The 20,914-nt window shown below is 37.7% G+C and overlaps 1 protein-coding gene across 1 annotated transcript in view; it reads right to left on the reverse strand.

Moving 5' to 3' along the window:
- Positions 1 to 539: 539 nt before the first annotated feature.
- ephb2b (eph receptor B2b) overlaps positions 540 to 20,914 on the reverse strand; it is a 160,809-nt gene continuing 140,434 nt past the window's right edge. The window contains exons 10-16 of the mRNA XM_067388025.1: positions 17,801 to 17,923; positions 17,461 to 17,708; positions 13,422 to 13,637; positions 13,185 to 13,334; positions 9,107 to 9,300; positions 6,749 to 6,904; positions 540 to 5,858 (exon numbers count right to left, since the gene is read on the reverse strand). Coding sequence (XP_067244126.1) covers positions 5,750 to 5,858; positions 6,749 to 6,904; positions 9,107 to 9,300; positions 13,185 to 13,334; positions 13,422 to 13,637; positions 17,461 to 17,708; positions 17,801 to 17,923 — 1,196 coding nt within the window. The 3' untranslated portion in view covers positions 540 to 5,749. The remainder of the gene's footprint in view (positions 5,859 to 6,748; positions 6,905 to 9,106; positions 9,301 to 13,184; positions 13,335 to 13,421; positions 13,638 to 17,460; positions 17,709 to 17,800; positions 17,924 to 20,914) is intronic.

Genomic DNA, 20,914 nt, shown 5'->3' on the forward strand with positions numbered 1-20,914 from the left:
TTACAAACATTTTTAAATCAATATTTAAGGAGGGACATGAGGAAATTGTGTTTTTTATGATTATCAACATTATGAAACAAATGCTGTTGACTGGACATTTTGTCAATCACATAACAGAAATACCATAGGTCCAAATGTAGATTGCTGATGATGTAAATTATTATTTATTTTGGTTATTCAGTTAGTTTAATTTCAGTTATTATTTTTTTTTTTACACTAATTGCATCATGTTACAATTAAAATACAATTAGTTTTTTTTTTTTTTTTCCTCAGAAACATGTTCATTGAGCAAACATACTGAACTTGGAATATATGACTTTTAAATTTTTTTGACACTTTTATCTGAAGAAAATTACACTGTATCCAAGCTATACGTTTTTAGTATTATGCACTTCCTGGGAATTCAACCCATGACTTTGGCATTGCTAGCATAATGTGCTATCAGGAAAACAAAAACTGAGGCTAACACACACAAAACACAGAACGTTGTATAACAGATCTCATTTCATTTTTTAATGAGGAGAGTCAAGTTGGGCTTTTTTCAATTTTTAGAAAATAAACCAATAACAATATTACAAATAATGAAATTGTTACATCATTCACAGGGTTACAGTCAAATGTACATTTTATACAGCAAAACAGGACCTCCAATCTCTGTCACAGTGGTCCAGGTGGGCAGTGCTCTATTTGGGATAGCCGAGAGAGAGAGAGAGAGAGAGAGAGAGAGTCTGCTGCCCTGTAATGAAAACCAGGGCTGAGAGACATGCGGAAGAATGCACTACTGCCTTCCTAACACCAGAGGGTGCTGCAGCCCTACAGGCACTACAGCTCTGTTCAGGAAGCCATTTTCTATCCGAAAACTTCCCACCATATTTGGAGGATGCAGGCAGAAATATGGACCAATAAGGGCAAGCCAGAGCCAGCTTGTATTTACGTTCACAGTCGCACATAATCATCACAATAATGGTTTTGAATTGGTATTATGCTTCGGCGGTAGCTGCGAGCATATGCTGTTCACAGCTTGCTGTCACCCAGCTTTCAACAAAAAGCTTTAAATGGTGCACGGTTCTGTGCTGATCACGTTTTAGCTTGCCAGAAGGAACATATGCAGTTTGCATGTCCACATAATGGCAGCTGATTGGTTATTTTCACAAGCCATCTGAACAAAAAGGGTTCAGAGTTTTAAAAATGTCTATGTACCATCTTTCCCAGCACTTTTAGATGCCTAGAGCTGTGTTGTGGTAGAAACTATGTGTTTAAGGTGATAATCCATGTGAAAAAAAACAATAAGAAGTGCTTAAATCACTCAGCGTGACATTCTTTCACACTCTTGACGCCACATCTCATTTGTCTGTGGTCTACGTAGTGTTCTGTTAAACGACAAATGAGAGAAGGAGACGTGAAGTAATTAGTCCCCTGCCGAGAAACAAACTTGAGCGGTTAAAGATGCAGTGGAAAAACAGAATTACATAAGATCGTTGTGATGAAATATTTCTATGTAAATACAGGTCTGCTGAAGAAAATGCGTAGCAAACGTCAAGCATGTCATAATCTTTCAACGTATCAATATCTTAAAACAGAAAGGCCCATTGGCTGCTAATGTTCCATCAGACCTCTCGATGCAAAGTGCCAGAAACTCATGTGATCATCAGCGCCAAAAACTGCAAGAAAATCGTCTTTTTGCAAATAGCGCAGACCCATGAAACTATACTTATGAAACGACATTTCATTGGAAGGAAAAGGAGATGAGGATCAGGAATACAGGATATCCCTTCAGCACTGGATTTCATTCAAAGCTCTGTTAATCCTGGGCTGTTAGGCAGATTTAAAACACGCCGTAACTTGTGGGCAGCACCTCTAAATATTGCTAAGCTACTGCCATGAATGTCTAAACTTCTGAATTTCTTTAGGTCCAATTTTTTCTTCTTTTTTTTTTTTTTGGGATATACAGCAACAATGTGTGGGGATCATTGTGTGTCTGCTGCAGCTATGAGTGACAGTGATTGTCCTAGAAGGTGAAGCAGAAAGCAGTGTTATTCTGAGGAAGACAAGGGATTCAGAACCTTAGTCTCACACTGCAGCAGTGACACCGAGAAACCATTAAATATTGAGAGGATGTGTGCTGGATAGACAGGTAGAGATGGCTCCTGGCACCATCACCGGTAAAGATTTATAATGTGAGAATATTCTCTAGCCTCTCTCACTCCCTGTCCTAACCAGCTGCTAAAAGCAACCAAGGTGCTGCATATGGCTGCATATGGCATATATACCATGAAAACATTTTTAAATGTACTAAAAAAAAGTATTACATAAGCATGTTTTTTTTAAATCAATATCTTTTTTTTATTTTTTTTATTTTATTATTATTATTATTTTGCCAAACAAGACATTTTGTCAGACACACAACAGAAATGATGAAAATTATTCTTTTTCATTATCTGTTATTTTATTTTTTACTTATTTTCAGATTTTGGGTGTGTTTTATATGAATTACTTAACATTTTTTAAATCAATAGTTTTTTACTTTAGACTTTATAGCTCTGCCCAGAGTGAAATCTCATTGGTCCCAAATTAATGTCCAAATATACACTACCGTTCAAAAGTTTTGGGTCAATACATTTTTTTAAATAAATTTTTACTTATTCAGCATTGACACATTAAATTGATAAAAAATGGAGAGCAAAGAGTTCTACATTGTTTTAAAAGATTTCTACTTTAAATAAATGTTGTTCTTTTAAAGTTCTATTCATCAAATAATCCTAACAAAAATATTAATCAGCGCAACTGTTACCAATGACTTCTAAAGGATCATGTGACACTGAAGACTTAAGTAATGGATGCTGAAAATTCTGCTTTGCATCACAGGAATAAATTACATTTTAAAATATATCAAAATAGAAAACAGTTATTTTAAAATCTAAAGATATTTCAAAATATTGCTGTTTTTGCTGTGACCAGATAAATGCATCCTTGAAGCATGAGACTTCTTTCAAAAACATTTACCGACCCCAAACTTTTGAACAGTAGTGTAACTACAAATGAAACACTGGCTATGATTGGGCCATGCTAAATTTTCACTTTCAGTGTGGATAGACAAATTACACGTTGCTGGTTAGGACAGGGTGTTAAGCCCAGATTCATTTCCTTTCTCCCTGTATCCTCCTGCTGGTGATGAAAAAGTTACCATAAACCGAGAGCTAAAAAAAAAGCCACTTAGTTTGTCAAGCTCACAGGAAATTAAAATCCTACCTCTTTCTGGAGGAAGATAGACGTAGTTGTCTCTCAAGCCTTTTGATTTTATCACTACTTATGTATCTCAAGAGTTCACACCTGGGATGGCCTGTCTGCTGGATGTAGTGTTTCCTGCCCAAACACTCACTGCATGACAGAATCTTCATTCTAATGGAAGCATTATGTAATGGGAAGAACAGAGAATGGTCAACACCATCTGACTGGAACTTCATCAGCACTCTGAGACTCAGCCTATATAGATCTTACCTACACTGAACTGACCTCACAGTACTGCATGTTTTTAACAGATGCATGTCAACCCTGAGGTTATGGAATAAAGCGAGCCCCTCGTCGACTGAGAGAGAAGTATATTGTTTACCACAGTGACCTTAATGCTGGTACATGGACGTACCTGCACGTGCAAACACACAAACACACTCGCGCACACAGACACTCCAGCATGGATGAAGATGCCTCCGGCCTGATCATCTCTACAGCTGCTTCTCATCTCTCAGCCCATCCTAGTACAAAACGAAAAGGCCCAAAATAAACATTGACAATAGCAACTCTCCATTCAGTTTCAACAACACATAAAAAATGAATCTGTACACTAAAATCCAACACAGCTTTGAGGAAAATCCTCTTTGAGAGGGGAGTTTCTGCTTCAGAATATTATATACAGAGTTTTATTGTTCTTATGTCTATGGCATGGAGGTGAAAGATCTCAGAGAGTACTGTGGAAGTACCTTACCAAGGAGAACGGTAGGAATTATGGGTGTATTCTCTGTAAAAAATAAAATAAAACCTATACACACTAATTTACAGCCGTTACAGCCGAAACTCCGCCTTTTAGATGTCAAATTTAAGCTTGGCCCCAATAGGTGAATGTAACCAGTTCAAATATGTCAAATAACAATATCCTCATATAAAACTATGCTTCACAATGAACAATCACTTCCCTGTTATGAAAATGTCCTCTAACTGCATACTTTATCAGATATTAAAACCCCTAAACACCTTATTATAAAACATCTTTTCTTTCTTTTTTTTTTAAAGAAATGATTTTGGTGGCAAAAATATAAGCATATCAACACAGTGGTCTGCAAAGTGTATCAAATCCAAGCTTCCTGTGAAATCATAGTTTCGTACCACACTTGCTCTGCAGCTCCATGGGCTCCATACGCACACATGCACACGCACACGGTAGGGATCCAAACATAAAAGAAGAGCATAGATGATGTGAAGACCACACCACACATGCACTCGGGGTCCTTCTCTGTAAGCAGTTCACGGAAAGAACGCGCTAAAAATTTTCTTTATGCAACTGCGGGGGAGAATATCTCATACCGTCTTTCAAACTAAATCATCTAAGCCCATGACAAAAAGAAGGAAGAATATAAAAGATGACCCCCTCGAGCGATATACGCACACTCACACGAAAAAAAATCCATCAAATGTCAATGTAGATCCATCTAATACTGAAACTGGAACTAAATGTTGGACTACATCAGGCTCGTACTGATGACCTCACAACGTCAAGTGCATCTGATATGTACAGGACGAGGTACAAAGGGATGATGCTCTATTTGGCAGGCTGTTGACATCTGTAAAAGATTTCTTTTTTCTTCCCCCAAGCAAAGAGAAATCTGCACCACAAATTCAACACTGTGATAACTATTACTTTTTTTTCTCCATGTGTCTGTATGTTTGTGTTGATGTAATTTAAACTGCAAAATGACTGAAGTCTCATATTTTCTTCAAGGCAGCATCAGCTGCCAAATTGAAGTCCCATTTTATGGTGTTCACATACTTTTCCCTCTGCTGTCAGCGAGGGGAGCGGGATGGATTAAGGTCCCGCAGGTTATCCCGTGTGTGTCCACTGAGCAGACAGTCATTCTTTCTATTCAAGATTTTCCAAAAATATTCGAAAGAAAATCTCAAAAGCATGTATTTTTATGTCCTGTTTCTTCATTGCCCTTTTAAAGGGTAGCCTTTCGATTTAGTCCACCATATTCAGTCAGCAAGTTTACACAAATCTATATATTTTATATAGATTCCTTGTTTTCATAGTTTTAAAAATTCTTTACAAAAACCTCTTTTAAAAAAGAACACAATAAAAACAAAACAAAACAAAACAAAACAAAAAAAATGAATAAAAGAATAAAACTGGAAAAATTAAGAGGAAAATTCAAGGGAAATAGGGGGCGGAGCCAATTGCTGGCAGACTGAACGGTCATCCTGTGATTGGTGGCGGCTAAAGCTAAACGATCAGGTGTTGTGACCATATTTTCCAGACGCAGCTTTCCCGAGTCGAGCCCAATAGGGTGTCTGGGGGTTAATGGGAGATTCAGATGTCACAGATGGAGAACGAGAGTGTTTCGGATGAGGGGGCAGGTGGATATCCTAGGTGGTCCAGAAGGAAAATCAGGCTTAGGGTCTGTGGTTGCCACCCCATCCTTTCAGGTTGGCTCTCCGCCGCCTCCTCTTGTCCTCCTCCCAGTCTAATCGGGGCACATGGTCAAACCTCTACCGATTGGATCTGGTTCATCTGGGCCCTCATCATCTGAACGCTGTTGAGGATCTTCTTCTGATGACCTGCTAGTGTCACTCCGACCCTGAGAATGTCCCTACGTACAAACACACAGAGAGAGAAAGAGGCGAGATTAAACATTGCAAGCAGATACCATAAAGCTGTAACAACACATTTTTATTCACTGGCTTCATCACACGATGCCAAAGTAAACTCAGCATGTTAGTTCAAGACTGAGTAACCGGTAAATTCCTTTATCCCTATCATCCTCTGTTTGTTGCACAATCCAAGCGACTCTGAATCAACAACACCTCCTTTGTTTTCACGGCGTGTCTGGTTTGGCCAGGTAAAAGCAGAGGTGAGGAGAGGAGAGGAATCTAAGCGTGCATTTCTCTGGCTCCCATTTTCACTATGATTGACAGCCAACAACAAAGATGAGGAAATATACCTATATTTATTTCTGGATTTAAATCCAGACAATGTCTAATCACTGAGAAATCATTTCAGACTGCAAATGATAATTCTTTTTAAAATAAGAGAAAGAGGATAATAAAAAGATTGAACAGTATAGCTACACAATCAATCACATTGAAACTGAATTCGCGATATGGTCTTATGCAATTATCATTATAGCACAAAAGGCTGTCATTTACATAAATGGTAACACTTTACAATAAGGTTAAATTGTTTAACTTTATTTAATGCATTAGATATTATGAATGAACAATGAACTACATTTTAACAGCATTTGTTAATTTAGGTTCATTTCTAAACTTGTGTGTGTATATATATATATATATGTATATGTGTGTGTGTGTATGTGAATTTTATATACTATGAAATATTATATTTAATATATTGTGCAGTGAACTTAAGTGCTCACTATCAATTCCTATTTTTGCTCTTTATTGCCTTATGGAGTCAAAGATCCCTTACAGGTTCTGCTGACTCAGTGATCAAAGAATGGCTCGTAGGTTTAACACTTACTCCATGGTCATCTGAGAAACAAGGTCGAAGCTGGTGAAGTTGCCATTGGCAAAGTTGTCTTTGTACTGGCCCATCTTAATAGCGTCCAGCCAATCATCCACAGTGCTAAAGCTAGAGAAGTCGGGTACACTGCGGTCAAGCAAGGGCAAATGCACACTGGAAGGCAATGAAAAAGAGAGAGACATGAGTCACACATGAGTAAAAATAGCCTTTAGCTACCAAGTACACAGAGAAATCCCCACAGACTGTACATTGTACATTCCTAAACTACATGTGGTTCACATTTATATGGCATATTATCATCAGTGCAAAAAAAAAAAAAAAAACCCTTTAAATCTTGTGCATATTTTTGGCAATTGTGACACGCTTGGGAATTTTTTAGCTATATTATTTCTTGGGTCAATATAATTCAATCTCTGGAGAGGAAAAAATAATGTTAGGGAAGAATTTAAGTGCAAAATATCCTCTGCCCTGCTTAATTCTTCAAAAAATGCAATTAATGTCCCCAGATGACCGTACTTTCTAGCAACATTACTGCAGCGTATAAGCCTCGAGGCAAAAAGAGCTGGTGGGAAGCACGCAAAACCCAAGCCTCTCACCATCAGTGCGATGACAGAAGAAACTGGGCCACTTTACGTTTGTCCACAAGAAACTGAATAGAGTGTTGCCCACCATCTACCAGCTTTACTAGTGTTTCAAGTTCACGATCGCCTTAAGCTTTCAATAATGATTTGTTCTATCAAACCCAGTTGATTTTATTTATGTAGCAATTCAATGCCAAAAGAAATAACTCAGAAACTTCACGGCATCAATAAAGTCTACCACAGGTATCAGAAGTAAAACCAAAGCATTGACCCCAGATTGAAAACAGTATGGTAATAATTTCGAAGGAGGCTGTTATGAATAAAGACATTTCTATTAAGGTCATATTGCATTTGGTTTTGTAAATATGCCTTGAAGGATGCAAGCGAGTCGAGTCTGGCGAAAGGTCAGCCGTAGAAAATTCCCCCTAATATATGAAAGGCACACAAAAGGACACATGCACACAGACATACACTTCAGTGTAATGGCAAGGGTGTCAGACTAATCTAAGTACTAAATACCTTAAAAAAGAAACTTCAAAGCAAGTAATAAAGCTGTTTTTGTAGCCACACATATATCATGTAACATGGATGGATCTGCACTCCTCTCCAAACAATACAGTATTATGTATGTGCAGCGGTTAGACTGAAAACGTCATTACGATCCCTTGATGCTGCCATGGCATACCATAGTGTAAAGTTTCACGTCTGTGTCTTTGCTCCTTTCCAAAAAGGCAATGTGTCTCCATAAAATAAATACTGCAGAAACTTGTTTAAACATCTCTGTGACTTTCTACATAAATGTGATTTATTGTAATGACTATTGCACACTACACTGCACAAGTAAAGTTATGTCAGATGAGTCAAAGTGTTAAATGTACGACCCGTTTCAAAGCCTAGAGAGCTGCCTCGCTGTCTACAGCCTTCTAGGTAATAGAAAGTGCAAGGGCAACCTGGCAATTGACTAATTTGGAACACACTACACATGAAGTGCACAATAAATTTTAATTGAAGCTCTAATAAGCATTGACCTCATTGCACATAAATATTCAGTAAAATATATTGAACTAAAAATAGAAAAAAAAAAAAAAACATAAAAAAAAAAATTCACTCGCTTTCTCAAAATAAGCAGAAGGTAGCATAATGTGGCTTTTAGGGCCCGAATGAACGATTATTTTGATAATCGATTAATCTGTTTATCATTTATTCGAATAATCAGATAAAAAAAAATAATAATCACAAAATAATTTTGATTTAAAAAAATGTATTAATTCATATACTAAAATTGTTATTCCACATCATGCAAAAAGGAAATACTTGCATGACTTTGTAACATTTACAAATATGGATACAACTGTAAAATTTAAGTTAGGTGCTGAGGAAAATGTGCTCAAACGCATTTAATGGCACACGCATCTGTAGAATTAAACGCTTTAGTTCGAAGTGCCTAATATGAGGCATTCTCATGTTTAGGACAACTTGGGTCATGGTCTTCCCCACAGAAGCTTACTCTGCATCTTCCGCCGTTTTCCACACGTCAAATTATTTACTTCTTTTATGTGACGTGACTGGCATATATTTTCCTTGCATAGTGCGCAGACATGAATAACCGATTAGTTGCTGCAGCCCTAGGTGATTCCTATCTTTCGAAACACCCTTCACAGCAGTGATGCACTAAATTGCTGTCAGGTTGGGCAGCCCACTAGGTTTTTCAACCACCGACTCATCCGCTTCTGATCATCCAAGCAAACTGCACTCTGCATGTTTTCTAACTCACCCTGATGACAGTGGAGTCATGGCCTTCAGGCTGTTGGGGTTACGGATCATCTTGTCCAGGTTGTTGACAATCTGGCTAAACTTGGGCCGGTTGTTGCGGTCTTTCTGCCAGCAGTCCAGCATGAGCTGATGGAGGGCACTCGGGCAGTCCATGGGAGGGGGTAGCCGGTAGTCTTGCTCAATGGCGTTGATGACCTGCAGAGGGAGACACAGATCCGTAAGGGTCTCTAGCCTGTTATTAAAAGAGGCGGAGAAAGATACGCTTGTTGCATCTCAAGCACTATATATTAAAATTTCAGTGGCAGGTGACAAACGATGGCGGGAAAGAGGGAGGGATGTTTTCGGGAAATGACATGAGCCAGATATGAACTCAGGGTGCTCGCATAAGCACCACTACTTAATATGCCGGCCTCGTTTTTTTAAACTATTCTACGCTCTTAGCATCTTTAATTGTTTCTCAGGCCTGGTGTGTGTTAATAATTATAAAGTCTGTTATATTGCGGGTAACATTAGAGCTTGTTAATGTGTAACACTATAAGAAAATCCAATGTTTAATCAGTATCAGTATGTTAAATTATTGGAATTGTAGCAAAAACTACATAATGTATAATGTATTACATTGAAATGAAATTAATTTAATTAAATGTAATGTATTGCCATAAAATATTGTTTTGATAGGAGCTGTCGGCATGGCGCAAGGCAGGTGGTGGTTGATATGAGCCAGCGTCTGGGTGGGGGGGTTCTAACACCGCAGGAGACAGAGGATTGATCTGCAGTCTTCATAAATGCACTGTGATCATTATCTGGGTCTTAGGGGGACACAAGGAAGCCATTTGTCATTGGCCACAAACACACACACGATCACACTCACCCTTCACACTTACACAACCACACACACAGACTATGAATAAGTGGTCACAGTCAGCTGCTATCTAAATACCTCCTAAATCAGCTAATAGATTTTGATTATAAGGGTGCTGATAACAACAATTTGGCAGTACATGCGTTTCCTCTCTAATCAAATGTGAAAGAAGAACAGTCTTAGAGTTACTAAGTTTTTTGGCAGCATTCAGCCTGAGCCTGGCTCCCTCCCGCCCTACTCATTTCCAATCATGCAACATCTGTCAGATTAAATATGATTAACACATGGCCTGTAATATACACGCTGACTAAATTGTACATTTGGAAAATGTGCTGCAAGTTGTAACAGGAAATCAGGAACGTCACTTAAATAAAACTTAAATACATCTCCAGCAAATTAACTGTGTAGCGTCACTAAATGTGCAAAACAGACATGGAACGTTTATCCGAACTGAGCCGATGGATGTATTGTCACATTTGCATGGAACAGGATGCTTCAACTAGCCTTGGTGGCCAGGAAGGTGACGCACGGCCATGAAGTGGAAAGTGCGAGCAGGACCCGAGTGAGACCCGTCGTTCCCTAGCTCATTATCGTAGCCATTACGGCGCTCCATTCAAAGCCTGATTAATCTCATTCAGGCGCCTCAAACGGCCAGCCCGATGGGAGGACCGCAACGCTATCTGGAGCTGCTAATAAGATAACAGGCGAGATCCGCGCTCCCTCTTAGCGCATTAGCGTTCACACTTTCAATTTGAAACTATTTTCATTATCTGGACTCATAATTTGCCTTTTCCCAGCCACCCAGAGGGATGCTAGAAATGGGAGCTCTCTTCAAGGGCAGGGACTGTTTAGTGTGGCACCGTGCTTTGCATGTGAAATCGTCTTTTTGTTCATTAGGAAGTGAGAGTGAAGTACAGGTGAATTTTTGTGGTAGCCTTGTGAGAGATGTATTTAGAGAGTAAATGATCCCCTTTGACACAATACAAGGACAATAGCTTGAAGACACTCTCAAAGTCACATGATCTAGCCACAAAAAGAGCATACGTTCTCCAAAACAAACGCAAATACAATCCAAAACTCTTATTTAAACCCCAAATATATGATTTCTTGACGCAAATCCTTATGTCTTCTGCATTCTGAGGCCAGTGGGATGTGATGATCGGTGCAGCTGTTTCTGCAAAGACTGATTGCGCTCATGCAGTGTTTGGGGTCTGAGGTTTGGCCTTGCATACAGCAGAGCAGCACATGGGCAGATTTACGACGTGCTTTCTGTGCTGTTTACCTTAGCCTCTGATTCAACATTGCTACACAGCACTCATCTATCACGCGCTAACATACGGCAACCGACCAACAATCTCTGGCATGAGCTTTTGACAGTGCTTCTATTGGAAAATGGTTTTAAAAGAAATTGGTGGTTATACTTAATAAAGATGGAGGATGTGGAGCTTTGAAAAGGTTATGAGTTTGGAGCACAAATTGGAAGAATTGAACTAAAGTAAAAAGAATTGTGTAACTGTGTATAAAACTAGGAATTCAAATTCTTTAACCATGAAACATACCGTAGAATAAATGTACACAACTATTCAAAAGGTTTTTTTTTTATTATTTATTTAAGAAATTAATATTTTTGTTCAGCATATTAAGCAGCACAACTGTTTTCAATATTGATAATTAGAAATGTTACATGAGCACCAAATCCACATATTAGTACTGAAGACTGAAGTAAAGGCTGCTGAAGATTCAGCTTTGCCATAACAAGAGTATATTATATATATATATATATATATATATATATATATCAGAGGTTGCGTTAGACTTTAACATTTATCATTTTGATGGACAGGGTCATAAAAATTCCGTCAAAATCTATTATTACCCGTCATTTTATATTTTTATATTTTAATTATAATAACACATTTAATTGCTTTTATTTTTGTTCACATTTTTATTTTTAATTATGAACCTACAGGACGATATAGGCTTATCCATGTATTTTGAAGAACAGATGAACAGATTAGACTGCGTAACCATACATACCATGCGTTACTAGTTAGTTACTTCTCACAAATAGTAATGCAGTTAGTAAATGAGTTACATCATTATAAAAGTAACTAATTAACAGGGAAAGTAACTATTGCGTTAATTTAAAAAAAAAAAAAAAAATGTAAAAATGTAAAATAACTTGGATGCCCCTAATTTTAAATATAAGTCTAAAAATAAATTATTCTTGATCTGACTTGTGACTCATGATCCGCTCTTGCTTACTACATTAATTTTATCACTGGCGTGTGAACTGGAGCATGAACCGAAAGTCAGCGTGTAGGCTAGGCTACATGCCTCAGAGACGTGAGAAAAATATCTACTTTAACGAAAACGAAATAATTCAAAACAAAACTACGAGGAGAAGATGATAAGAGTCAATGTCAACTTCATCTTTGCAGCTGACACTGATTCAGAAAACATTACTTTATTCATAAACATTTAAAATGTCTCCTTGCTGTTTTGGTCACATTCATAAAACCAATATCGATTTGTAAATCCCAGTCAATCTTTTGGCTATATGCTGTTTTCAGTTGACGAATAAACAGTAGGCTACATAGTGCGCCTCCCATCCAATAAATAGCAATAGGATTAAAGCTTTGTGTTGCTTTTGATATGGAACAATGTCCAAATTCTGTCCATTTCATTAAGAAATTCAAGCAATAAATACCGTTTTGGTGCTCTTTAATGTGGCCTGGTAGATCGTTAGCTTCTGGGCACTCGCCTGTGCGTTAGTTTAATTTTTGTTCTGGATCCAGTGCTCTGCTGCTACATTGGTGCTCACTCGCCACCAACTGGACATAATTACAGTTACAATTTACAACAGATCACCCTCAGTGTAATCTGTCAACGTGACGGACGGCCTTCAGATTTTGATGGATTTTGATTGAAAAAGAATTCGGTTAACGCAACCTCTGATTTTATATATATATATATATATATATATATATATATATATATATATATATATATATATATATATATATATTATATATTATATATATAATAATAGAAAAAAGTTTCAAATCATAATAATATTTCAGAATATTACTGTATTACTCTATTTTTTACCAAATAAATGCAGTCTTGTTGAGCATAATAGATTCTTTCAAAAACATTAAACAAATCTTACAGACCCCAGACTTTACAACAGTAGTGTAAGAGTTGAGGTACTTACGTCCTGATTGGTCATGTCCCAATATGGCCGCTCTCCATATGACATCACTTCCCACATGACAATCCCGTAGCTCCATACATCACTGGCGGAGGTGAACTTCCTATATTGGATGGCCTCTGGGGCAGTCCATCGAATAGGGATCTTCCCACCCTGTATAAACCCGAATCATCAAATCATCTCAATTCAAAGCACAAGATAGCATAAAAATTTACAAATCAAATAAACAAGAGTTCTCACCAGGGCACTGGTATAAGTGGGGTCAGATGTGTCATCCTCCAAAAAGCGAGAGAGTCCAAAATCGGACACCTTGCAAACGAGGTTACTGTTAACTAAGATGTTGCGGGCGGCCAGGTCCCTGTGCACGTAATTCATGTCTGCGAGGTACTTCATCCCAGAGGCAATCCCTCTTAACATGCCCACCAGCTGAATCACAGTGAACTGCCCGTCATTTTGCTGTAAACAAGCACAGAATAGAAATGGGTCAAGACATAAAAATAAAATAAAATAAAATAAAATGTGTTTTAAGTAGTGATTTTATGATTTATTTAGCATGAAAATTGCTGCATAAAAAAGGTCAGAAAGAACTCAATAACAAAGAAACAATCTAGAATTCTTACACACTAAATAAAAGCAGAGCCAAGTGTGACTTTTAATAGGGAGTTATCTGATGATTGTTAGTGCATGTCTATTTATAGTTTATCTAAATTGCTATAATATTTACTTAATTTGATATAAGATTGATTTATTAATAAATGATAAACAAAAAACAGTAATAATTTGTAGTTTAGCTCTATTAAATGTTTAAAACGACTTTCATATATTATTTCAAAATATATAATTATTATTATATAATGGTTTATAAATGATCTACAGCAACTACTTTTTTCCAGTATCGATATTTCTACGATAATGGCCTTGATTCTTCTTTTATGTTGTTTCTACATTAATTTGAGGATTCAATAAGTAAATATATTCATGATACAAGTTCTAGTCTATTAATCACAATTAATAAAAAAAAAAAAAAAAACTAAATATCTTTGCTTAAAAACAATTCACAGCCCCACTTCTAATATAAGGCTTCTGTAAAGGTGAAGTGTGCACAAAAAAGTATTTTGCAAATACTTCAGCTTATATGAAATCATGCTACATTTATCTCTTCTGGGCAACTTACAAATCCCCAAAAAACAGCAATAAGGCAATAATAAAGCTGTGGAAATCATGGTTAATGTCTTGCGTGCCCAGTCGGATAAGAGACTAAACACAGTGCATCGAGTCAAGCCCGGATTGGGTTGGCTGTGCAAACAATCTGGTGAGGATTGGTAGAGTTTATGCGACGCAATGCTAGATCAGACATTCAATGATCAATGTGGGGCCGTGGCAAATCTTGCAGCTGTTGACCATGGTGGTCAAAAAGCCCTTTGCTCATGAGGAGGTCCAGCAGTTTCTGACCCAGCTGTGCTTGCAGCTGCCCCCATCTGCAGACCCTCCGCAGACAGCCATGAGGCAAGCAGCATTCAGCTTCTGATCAGAGGAGACGAGCGCAGCAGGCGCAGTGCGGACAGACACGCACGCGTCAAGTGGAGAGAGGCAGAAAGCACTGGACGGTGCATGAAAGAACCACGAGATATCTTCATTCTGTGTCGCATGCAAACCCTTCCTCCTCTGAGCTGCATGTGTCACGCTCAAACCCTTCCCCCATGTTAAGCCGACTTCATCGAACTTCTCCTCACCCTCCACAGCAATTAAGCGCCATCCATTATTCATAAAGCTGAAATCCTTTGCAAATACAGCCTGGCACTCTAATCTGCTCACAGTGTTTGCCTATAGTTTAATTGGAGGGATTCTTCACCCCAAAGTTATTTGGATCTGCAGTCTGAGCAAGCAAACATTCTTTTTATTCCGATTAAATGTGAATTATTCTATCCGTGCCGTTTCTTCTCAGACACGTCTTTGCTGCCGGTTCTGTGAGGCTGTGCTTAACTTTTCAGTTTGACGTTTCTCAAATCTGTTTAAAACTTTCATCTGCATACCTTTTTGAATTTCTCTCTCTTCTTTTGGTTCTTAATCCACCACAAAACAATATTGAAAGTTGGATCAATGCAAGAACGGCAGGTTAGCGTCGAGTCTCCCTCCCTCTTTGCACTGTCTTACAAGAGCTCCATCAGACTCATATTCTAGCGCTTCATCACTAACACACAATGTTGTCATCTGCTGTCATAGTGAGGTGCCACAACAGAGACGTGTTGTTTTCAAAGAATTCAGCGCTCTGTCAGAAATGGATGACAGTCTTGCAAAAACAACACAATTGTGCAGCTGCACAAAGATCTGAGGCGTTTCAAAGCTCTCGCACGCCACCAAACTGACATTATGAGAGCAAAAACACATTCGCTGGTCTTTCTCAAATGCGAATTATAGAATTATGATTTGAACCCAGAGTAAACCTGATGTATGAGGTGTTTGTAGTAATTTTTCACTCTTACTTCTACTAGCATTACCAGACATCAGTCTTTTCCTCATGCTATGGCACGGTAGGGCATGTGCGTTCTGTCATGGGGTGGGCTGTGCAAGTATAAACACGAGCGAAACAACTGGCTGGCCAAACAGCTAAAATAACATCAGAAACTCACAATTACAGAGGTTAGTGAGAGCTGGATCTGATTGTGGTGAGAAAAAAATATATAAATTCAGTTCACATGTCTAACAAATGGCTGGTCGTTTGTTTCCTGTTTACTCGCCTTCGTTTAAACGGCATAATCATAGAGGTTTCTTGTTTCAGATAATTACACTTCCTGAGCCTAACACCCCGAAAAGCTACGTGTCAAGGATAAAATAAGTTTTCTCTCATGATAGATCAGAGGCAAAGCCTTGCTAATGAGCAAAATAAATCATTCCTTCCCCAAAGATTACATATTTACATAAATCAAAGGCATATTCTCGACGCAACACACAGTGAGGCCAATTAGCAACGATCAAGGCATCCGGACACCTATTCTATCCACATCAGCTCTGCGTTGAAATCAAATTGACGTGTGCCAGTCATAGGCTGACAGTGGCATTTTCTTCTCATCCCACACGCTGTTCTGTAAGCGGGGATTTGGATTGTTTTTGTGCTCGGTTAATCATCTGAATGCGTCTACACTAATGGATGCTGTTAAGGGAAACTGCATACAGATAGAAAGTAGTTTCCTCACGCTAAGTGTTTTCAGATTAAAACACTAAGGACATTTTTCTTATCACTCTGTGTGTTCTACGATATAGGTCGGAAGCACATATAGCGACTCAGTTTATATGACACACCGCTCATCTAAAGCTTGTAATGCAGAGAACGTGGCAGAGTGAGCGTGACCAATGCAAAATGGGGGCATGACTAACCACAGAGCAACAATTCAACGATTTCTTTAAAGAGACCGTCTTAAAGCAAATGTTAGTGTGGCAACCCGTAGAGATGAATGGAAGAATTTTGAGCTTATTACAACAGTCCTACAGCTGGAATCAATACTGAGAGTAGATGTTTGCAGCAGGGGGCAGCTGGGTATTACAGAGAGATCCTGTGGAGAATTACCTGATGGACAGCATGAGAAATTAGGAGTGAACATTTGTATGATGTTCTGCATGCTGATGTAAATACACACCTGCTGATGTGAGATTATCTTCAATGCAACCGGAATTTGAAGCATGTTTATGTTACTGAGCTTGTGTTAGCATGGGGAAGTCCACATTATTATAGTGAATCAGTTCATTCAGAAGGTCTGTTTCAAAGAACTGGTAAAAAAAAAATGATTCACCAATGTGTGCATCATTGTCCATGAGTGTTTACACATATTGCCCTGAACATTTTGGCTTTAATTTTTTTTTTATTAAAGTACTATGGATGCACGATATTAAAATCCAATAATTATGTAATGGCAAATAAATGATAAATGGCTGACATTGAAATTCTATACTATTCTGTCTAAAAAATAAAACACACACACACAAAAAAAATTGTTTTAAATTCTAAAAAAGGTGAATTTAGGCAAAACGATATAATGTACAGTATGAAATATTAAAGATTACATTTATCAGTGTTTTATATATATATATATATATATATAATATATATATATATATAATACAATATAAATATAATATATGCAAATTTATTAAACATAGTTATATATATCTTGAATATCCATTCATAAACGGTGCATCCCTACAAAGTCAGGTTTTTAAATAAACATTAATTTATCACTGCTTTCAATTAGGTAATATATAGTTTGCATCAACATATCCTCACCCTGAGAAAGGAGTCCAATGAGCCATTCTCCATAAACTCTGTGATGATCATGACGGGGCTGCTCTTGGTCACCACTCCCTCCAAATGGATGACATTGGGGTGATCAAACTGCCCCATGATGCTCGCTTCGCTCAGAAAGTCTCGCCTCTGCTTCTCTGTGTAACCTGACTTCAGTGTTTTGATGGCCACAAACATCTCCCTCTTTCCTGGGAGCTTTAGGTTTCCACTGCATACCTCTCCAAACTCTCCTATAGATAAAGACAAGTGGATCATATTTTAGGTCAAGGAACAAGAAAAGCTTTATGGTAAAACACTGTTGGATGTTTGGAGGTTTGATTACCCGCTCCAATGACTTGCTCAATTTTCACACACGAGATATCAATCTCTTTTGCAAACTCCCTCACAGCTTCATTGGGGTCTTCGTAGGTAAATGGATCAATGTAGATCTTCATTCCTGGTGACACTTGAAAATAAAAAACAGCTATAATATTTAAAACTAATTTAAAAATACTTTACAAAATACTGTGTGGTAAAACATTAGTGATGTGGGTCTTTGGGAATTTTGGGAATGGCTGGCTTTCCAGTAGCTTTGGATTCTGAGCCTTACATTGAAACAGTTCATGAGTGCAGTCAGTGGAGTGTAACAGCGTTCGCCAAGAGAAAGATAAGGCGTTTTAATATATGTATCAGCTCTGGTGTGTCATAGTCCCTGATGGAGACCATTTATCAGCAATTTCCATTGCTGCCAATCAAATGGCTTTTGATTGCAGGTAAATTGGCTTAAGGTGAACTTAAGTGTGTGGGGACTTAAGTCATTCCTGCTTTAAATCCGATTATGCAGCCTCTCGGCTGAATATCCAAAGGCATTTTAATAGACAGTGTGTTTCCATGCAGCTGGAGAGGTTTTTTATTGGCTGCGCAGATATTTTGGAATTGATAAATGTATTCTCACAACAGACAACGAGAAGATAAATAGGGCAAGAGAAGTGAATGACATCCAACATCAAAGGATTTGTGAATGTCAAACTATAACAAATTCATGAGGTTGTAGTGTATGTGCTACGCTGGAGAACGTTCTTCTGAGCAGAGCTCCGTCATCATTTACTCACTCTCACTTTGTTCCAAACCCATGTAACTTTCTTTCCTCTGTAGAGCACAGAAGGAAATTTTTAGCAGGATGTTGATGCTGCTCTTGTTCCCATTTCCTTTAATGATATGGATATATGCATAACATCTCCCTTTTTTATAGAAGAAGACAATCGTGTAGGTTTGCAATGATATGAGGGTGAGAAAATGGTGACAGAATTTTCATTTTTAGCGAACTATCCCTTTTTTAAAGGGTTAGTTCACCCAAAAATGAAAATTCTGTAATTAATTACTCACCCTCATGTCGTTCCACACCCGTAAGACCCTTGTTCATCTTCGGAACAAAATAAAGATATTTTGATGAAATCCTCGGTATATGACTCGTCCATAGACAGCAATATAATCAACACTTTCAAGGTCCAGAAAGGTAATAAAGATAGTCGATGTGACTGCAGTTGTTCAACCTTAATTTTATGAAATGATGAGAATACTTTTTGTGCTCAAAAACAAAACAAAAATAACAACTTTATTCAACAATATCTTCTCTTCTTTGTCATTCTCATACGTTTTTTAAGTCTAGCGCTTCCTGGTTATACATCAGAACGCCGACTCATTATTGGCCGGCTCCTGCGTCAGAATCACACATATGCGTCGTGCCGCTCTCGTGATCAGCTTTGGCCAATACTGAGCCTCAAACGTAAACAAGAAAGCCTTCACTGTGCTTACTGTGTCAACTGTGTAAGGATAATGACAGAGAAGAAAAGAGACTGTTGAATAAAGTCGTTATTTTTGTTTTGCTTTTGCGCACAAAAATTATTCTTGTCGCTTCATAAAATTAAGGTTGAACAACTGTAGTCACATCGACTGTTTAAATGATGTCTTTATTACCTTTCTGGACCTTGAAAGTGGTGATTATATTGCTGTCTATGGACAAGTCATATACCTCTCAGATTTCATCAAAAATATCTTAATCTGTGTTGTGAAGATGAACGAAGGTCAAACAGGTGTGGAACGACTTGAGGGTGAGTAATTAATGACAGAATTTTAATTTTTGGGTGAACTAACCCTTTAAGATTAAAAAACTGAGTAAGCCAAAGAGAAAGAAAGAGTGAACAAGACAAAGTACAGGTGAGTATTTGAGCACTTTCTTCTTTTCAGCACTGACGGATGAATTCTGACCTTGATTTTCTAGGATTTTTCAGCCCCACATTCTACCAGAAATTATTTCAATAAATACAGCATTTACAGCAGTCCTTTACCACTGATTACACTGCGTAAAAGCTGTTTAAATTGATAAGGGCAAAGAAAAATAAAACTTGAGGAAAAGTGTCAGACCATTTTCATTCAGCAGAGTGAGCAAAAGAGAGATAAACTATAAGCCCTCAGAGAGAGAGAGAGAGAGAGAGCAAGAGCAAGCAACCGAGCTTAGCTTTAAATTATTGCCTCGAGAGAATCTTAAAGATTTATTTCTATAAATGGAACAGCACTCGGAGGCTAAGACGGTATTTACTGAAGTATTGCTCCTTTTATGACTAATCTTTGATGGATCTTACTAACTTTGAAACACCTGGCACTAAGCTTTTTTTGCATTAGCTTTGTGTACTGCTGTGATGGGAAAATAAACAAGTGGCAGAAAAAGAACTGAGCAAAAGAACAAAGACAAACAACCAAATTGCTTGTAGGGAAAGTGGATAATGCGCTTTCTGATGAGACTTCGAGGGAAACTGGGATTAATATTTCACAGATGAATCTTGAGAAACTACGGTCTAACTTTGAGACAGATGTGTGTTTGACAGTGGAAGAGATACAGTAGAGATGTGTGAGGTAAGCGTAAGAGAGTGCATTAGTAAGTGTTTGTGTGTATGTAACAGAATAAGTATATGAAATGGATGTATGTAAAATGTTGATGCTTTACTCTCTTAAGGATCTTCAGTGTATTTGTATGCCTGTTTGAGATGTTGCTAGCTTGCTGTTTCTGCTGTGTATACACCACCATTCAAAAGATTGGGGATTGTAAGATTTTTGTTTTTGAAAGAAATACTTTTATTTAGCAATGATGCACTAAATGGGACAGTAAAGATTTCTTCATGGTTACAAAAGATTTCTATTTCAAATAAATCTGTTCTTTTGAATCTTTTGAATTTTCGATTCATTAAAGAATCCTGAAAAAATGTATCCCAGTTTGAACAAAAACATGTTTTCAAAATTGATGTAAGAAATTTTTTTTTTTTTTTAAAGCACCAAATCAGTATATTAGGATGATTTCTGAAGGATCATGTGACACTACAGACTGGAGTAATGGCTGCAGAAAATTCAGCTTTGCATATCAAAGGAATAAAATAAAATGACTGTATTTTTGATAAAATGA

Source organism: Chanodichthys erythropterus, chromosome 6 (assembly GCF_024489055.1).
Source record: "Chanodichthys erythropterus isolate Z2021 chromosome 6, ASM2448905v1, whole genome shotgun sequence".
In the NCBI taxonomy this organism is placed as follows: domain Eukaryota; kingdom Metazoa; phylum Chordata; class Actinopteri; order Cypriniformes; family Xenocyprididae; genus Chanodichthys; species Chanodichthys erythropterus.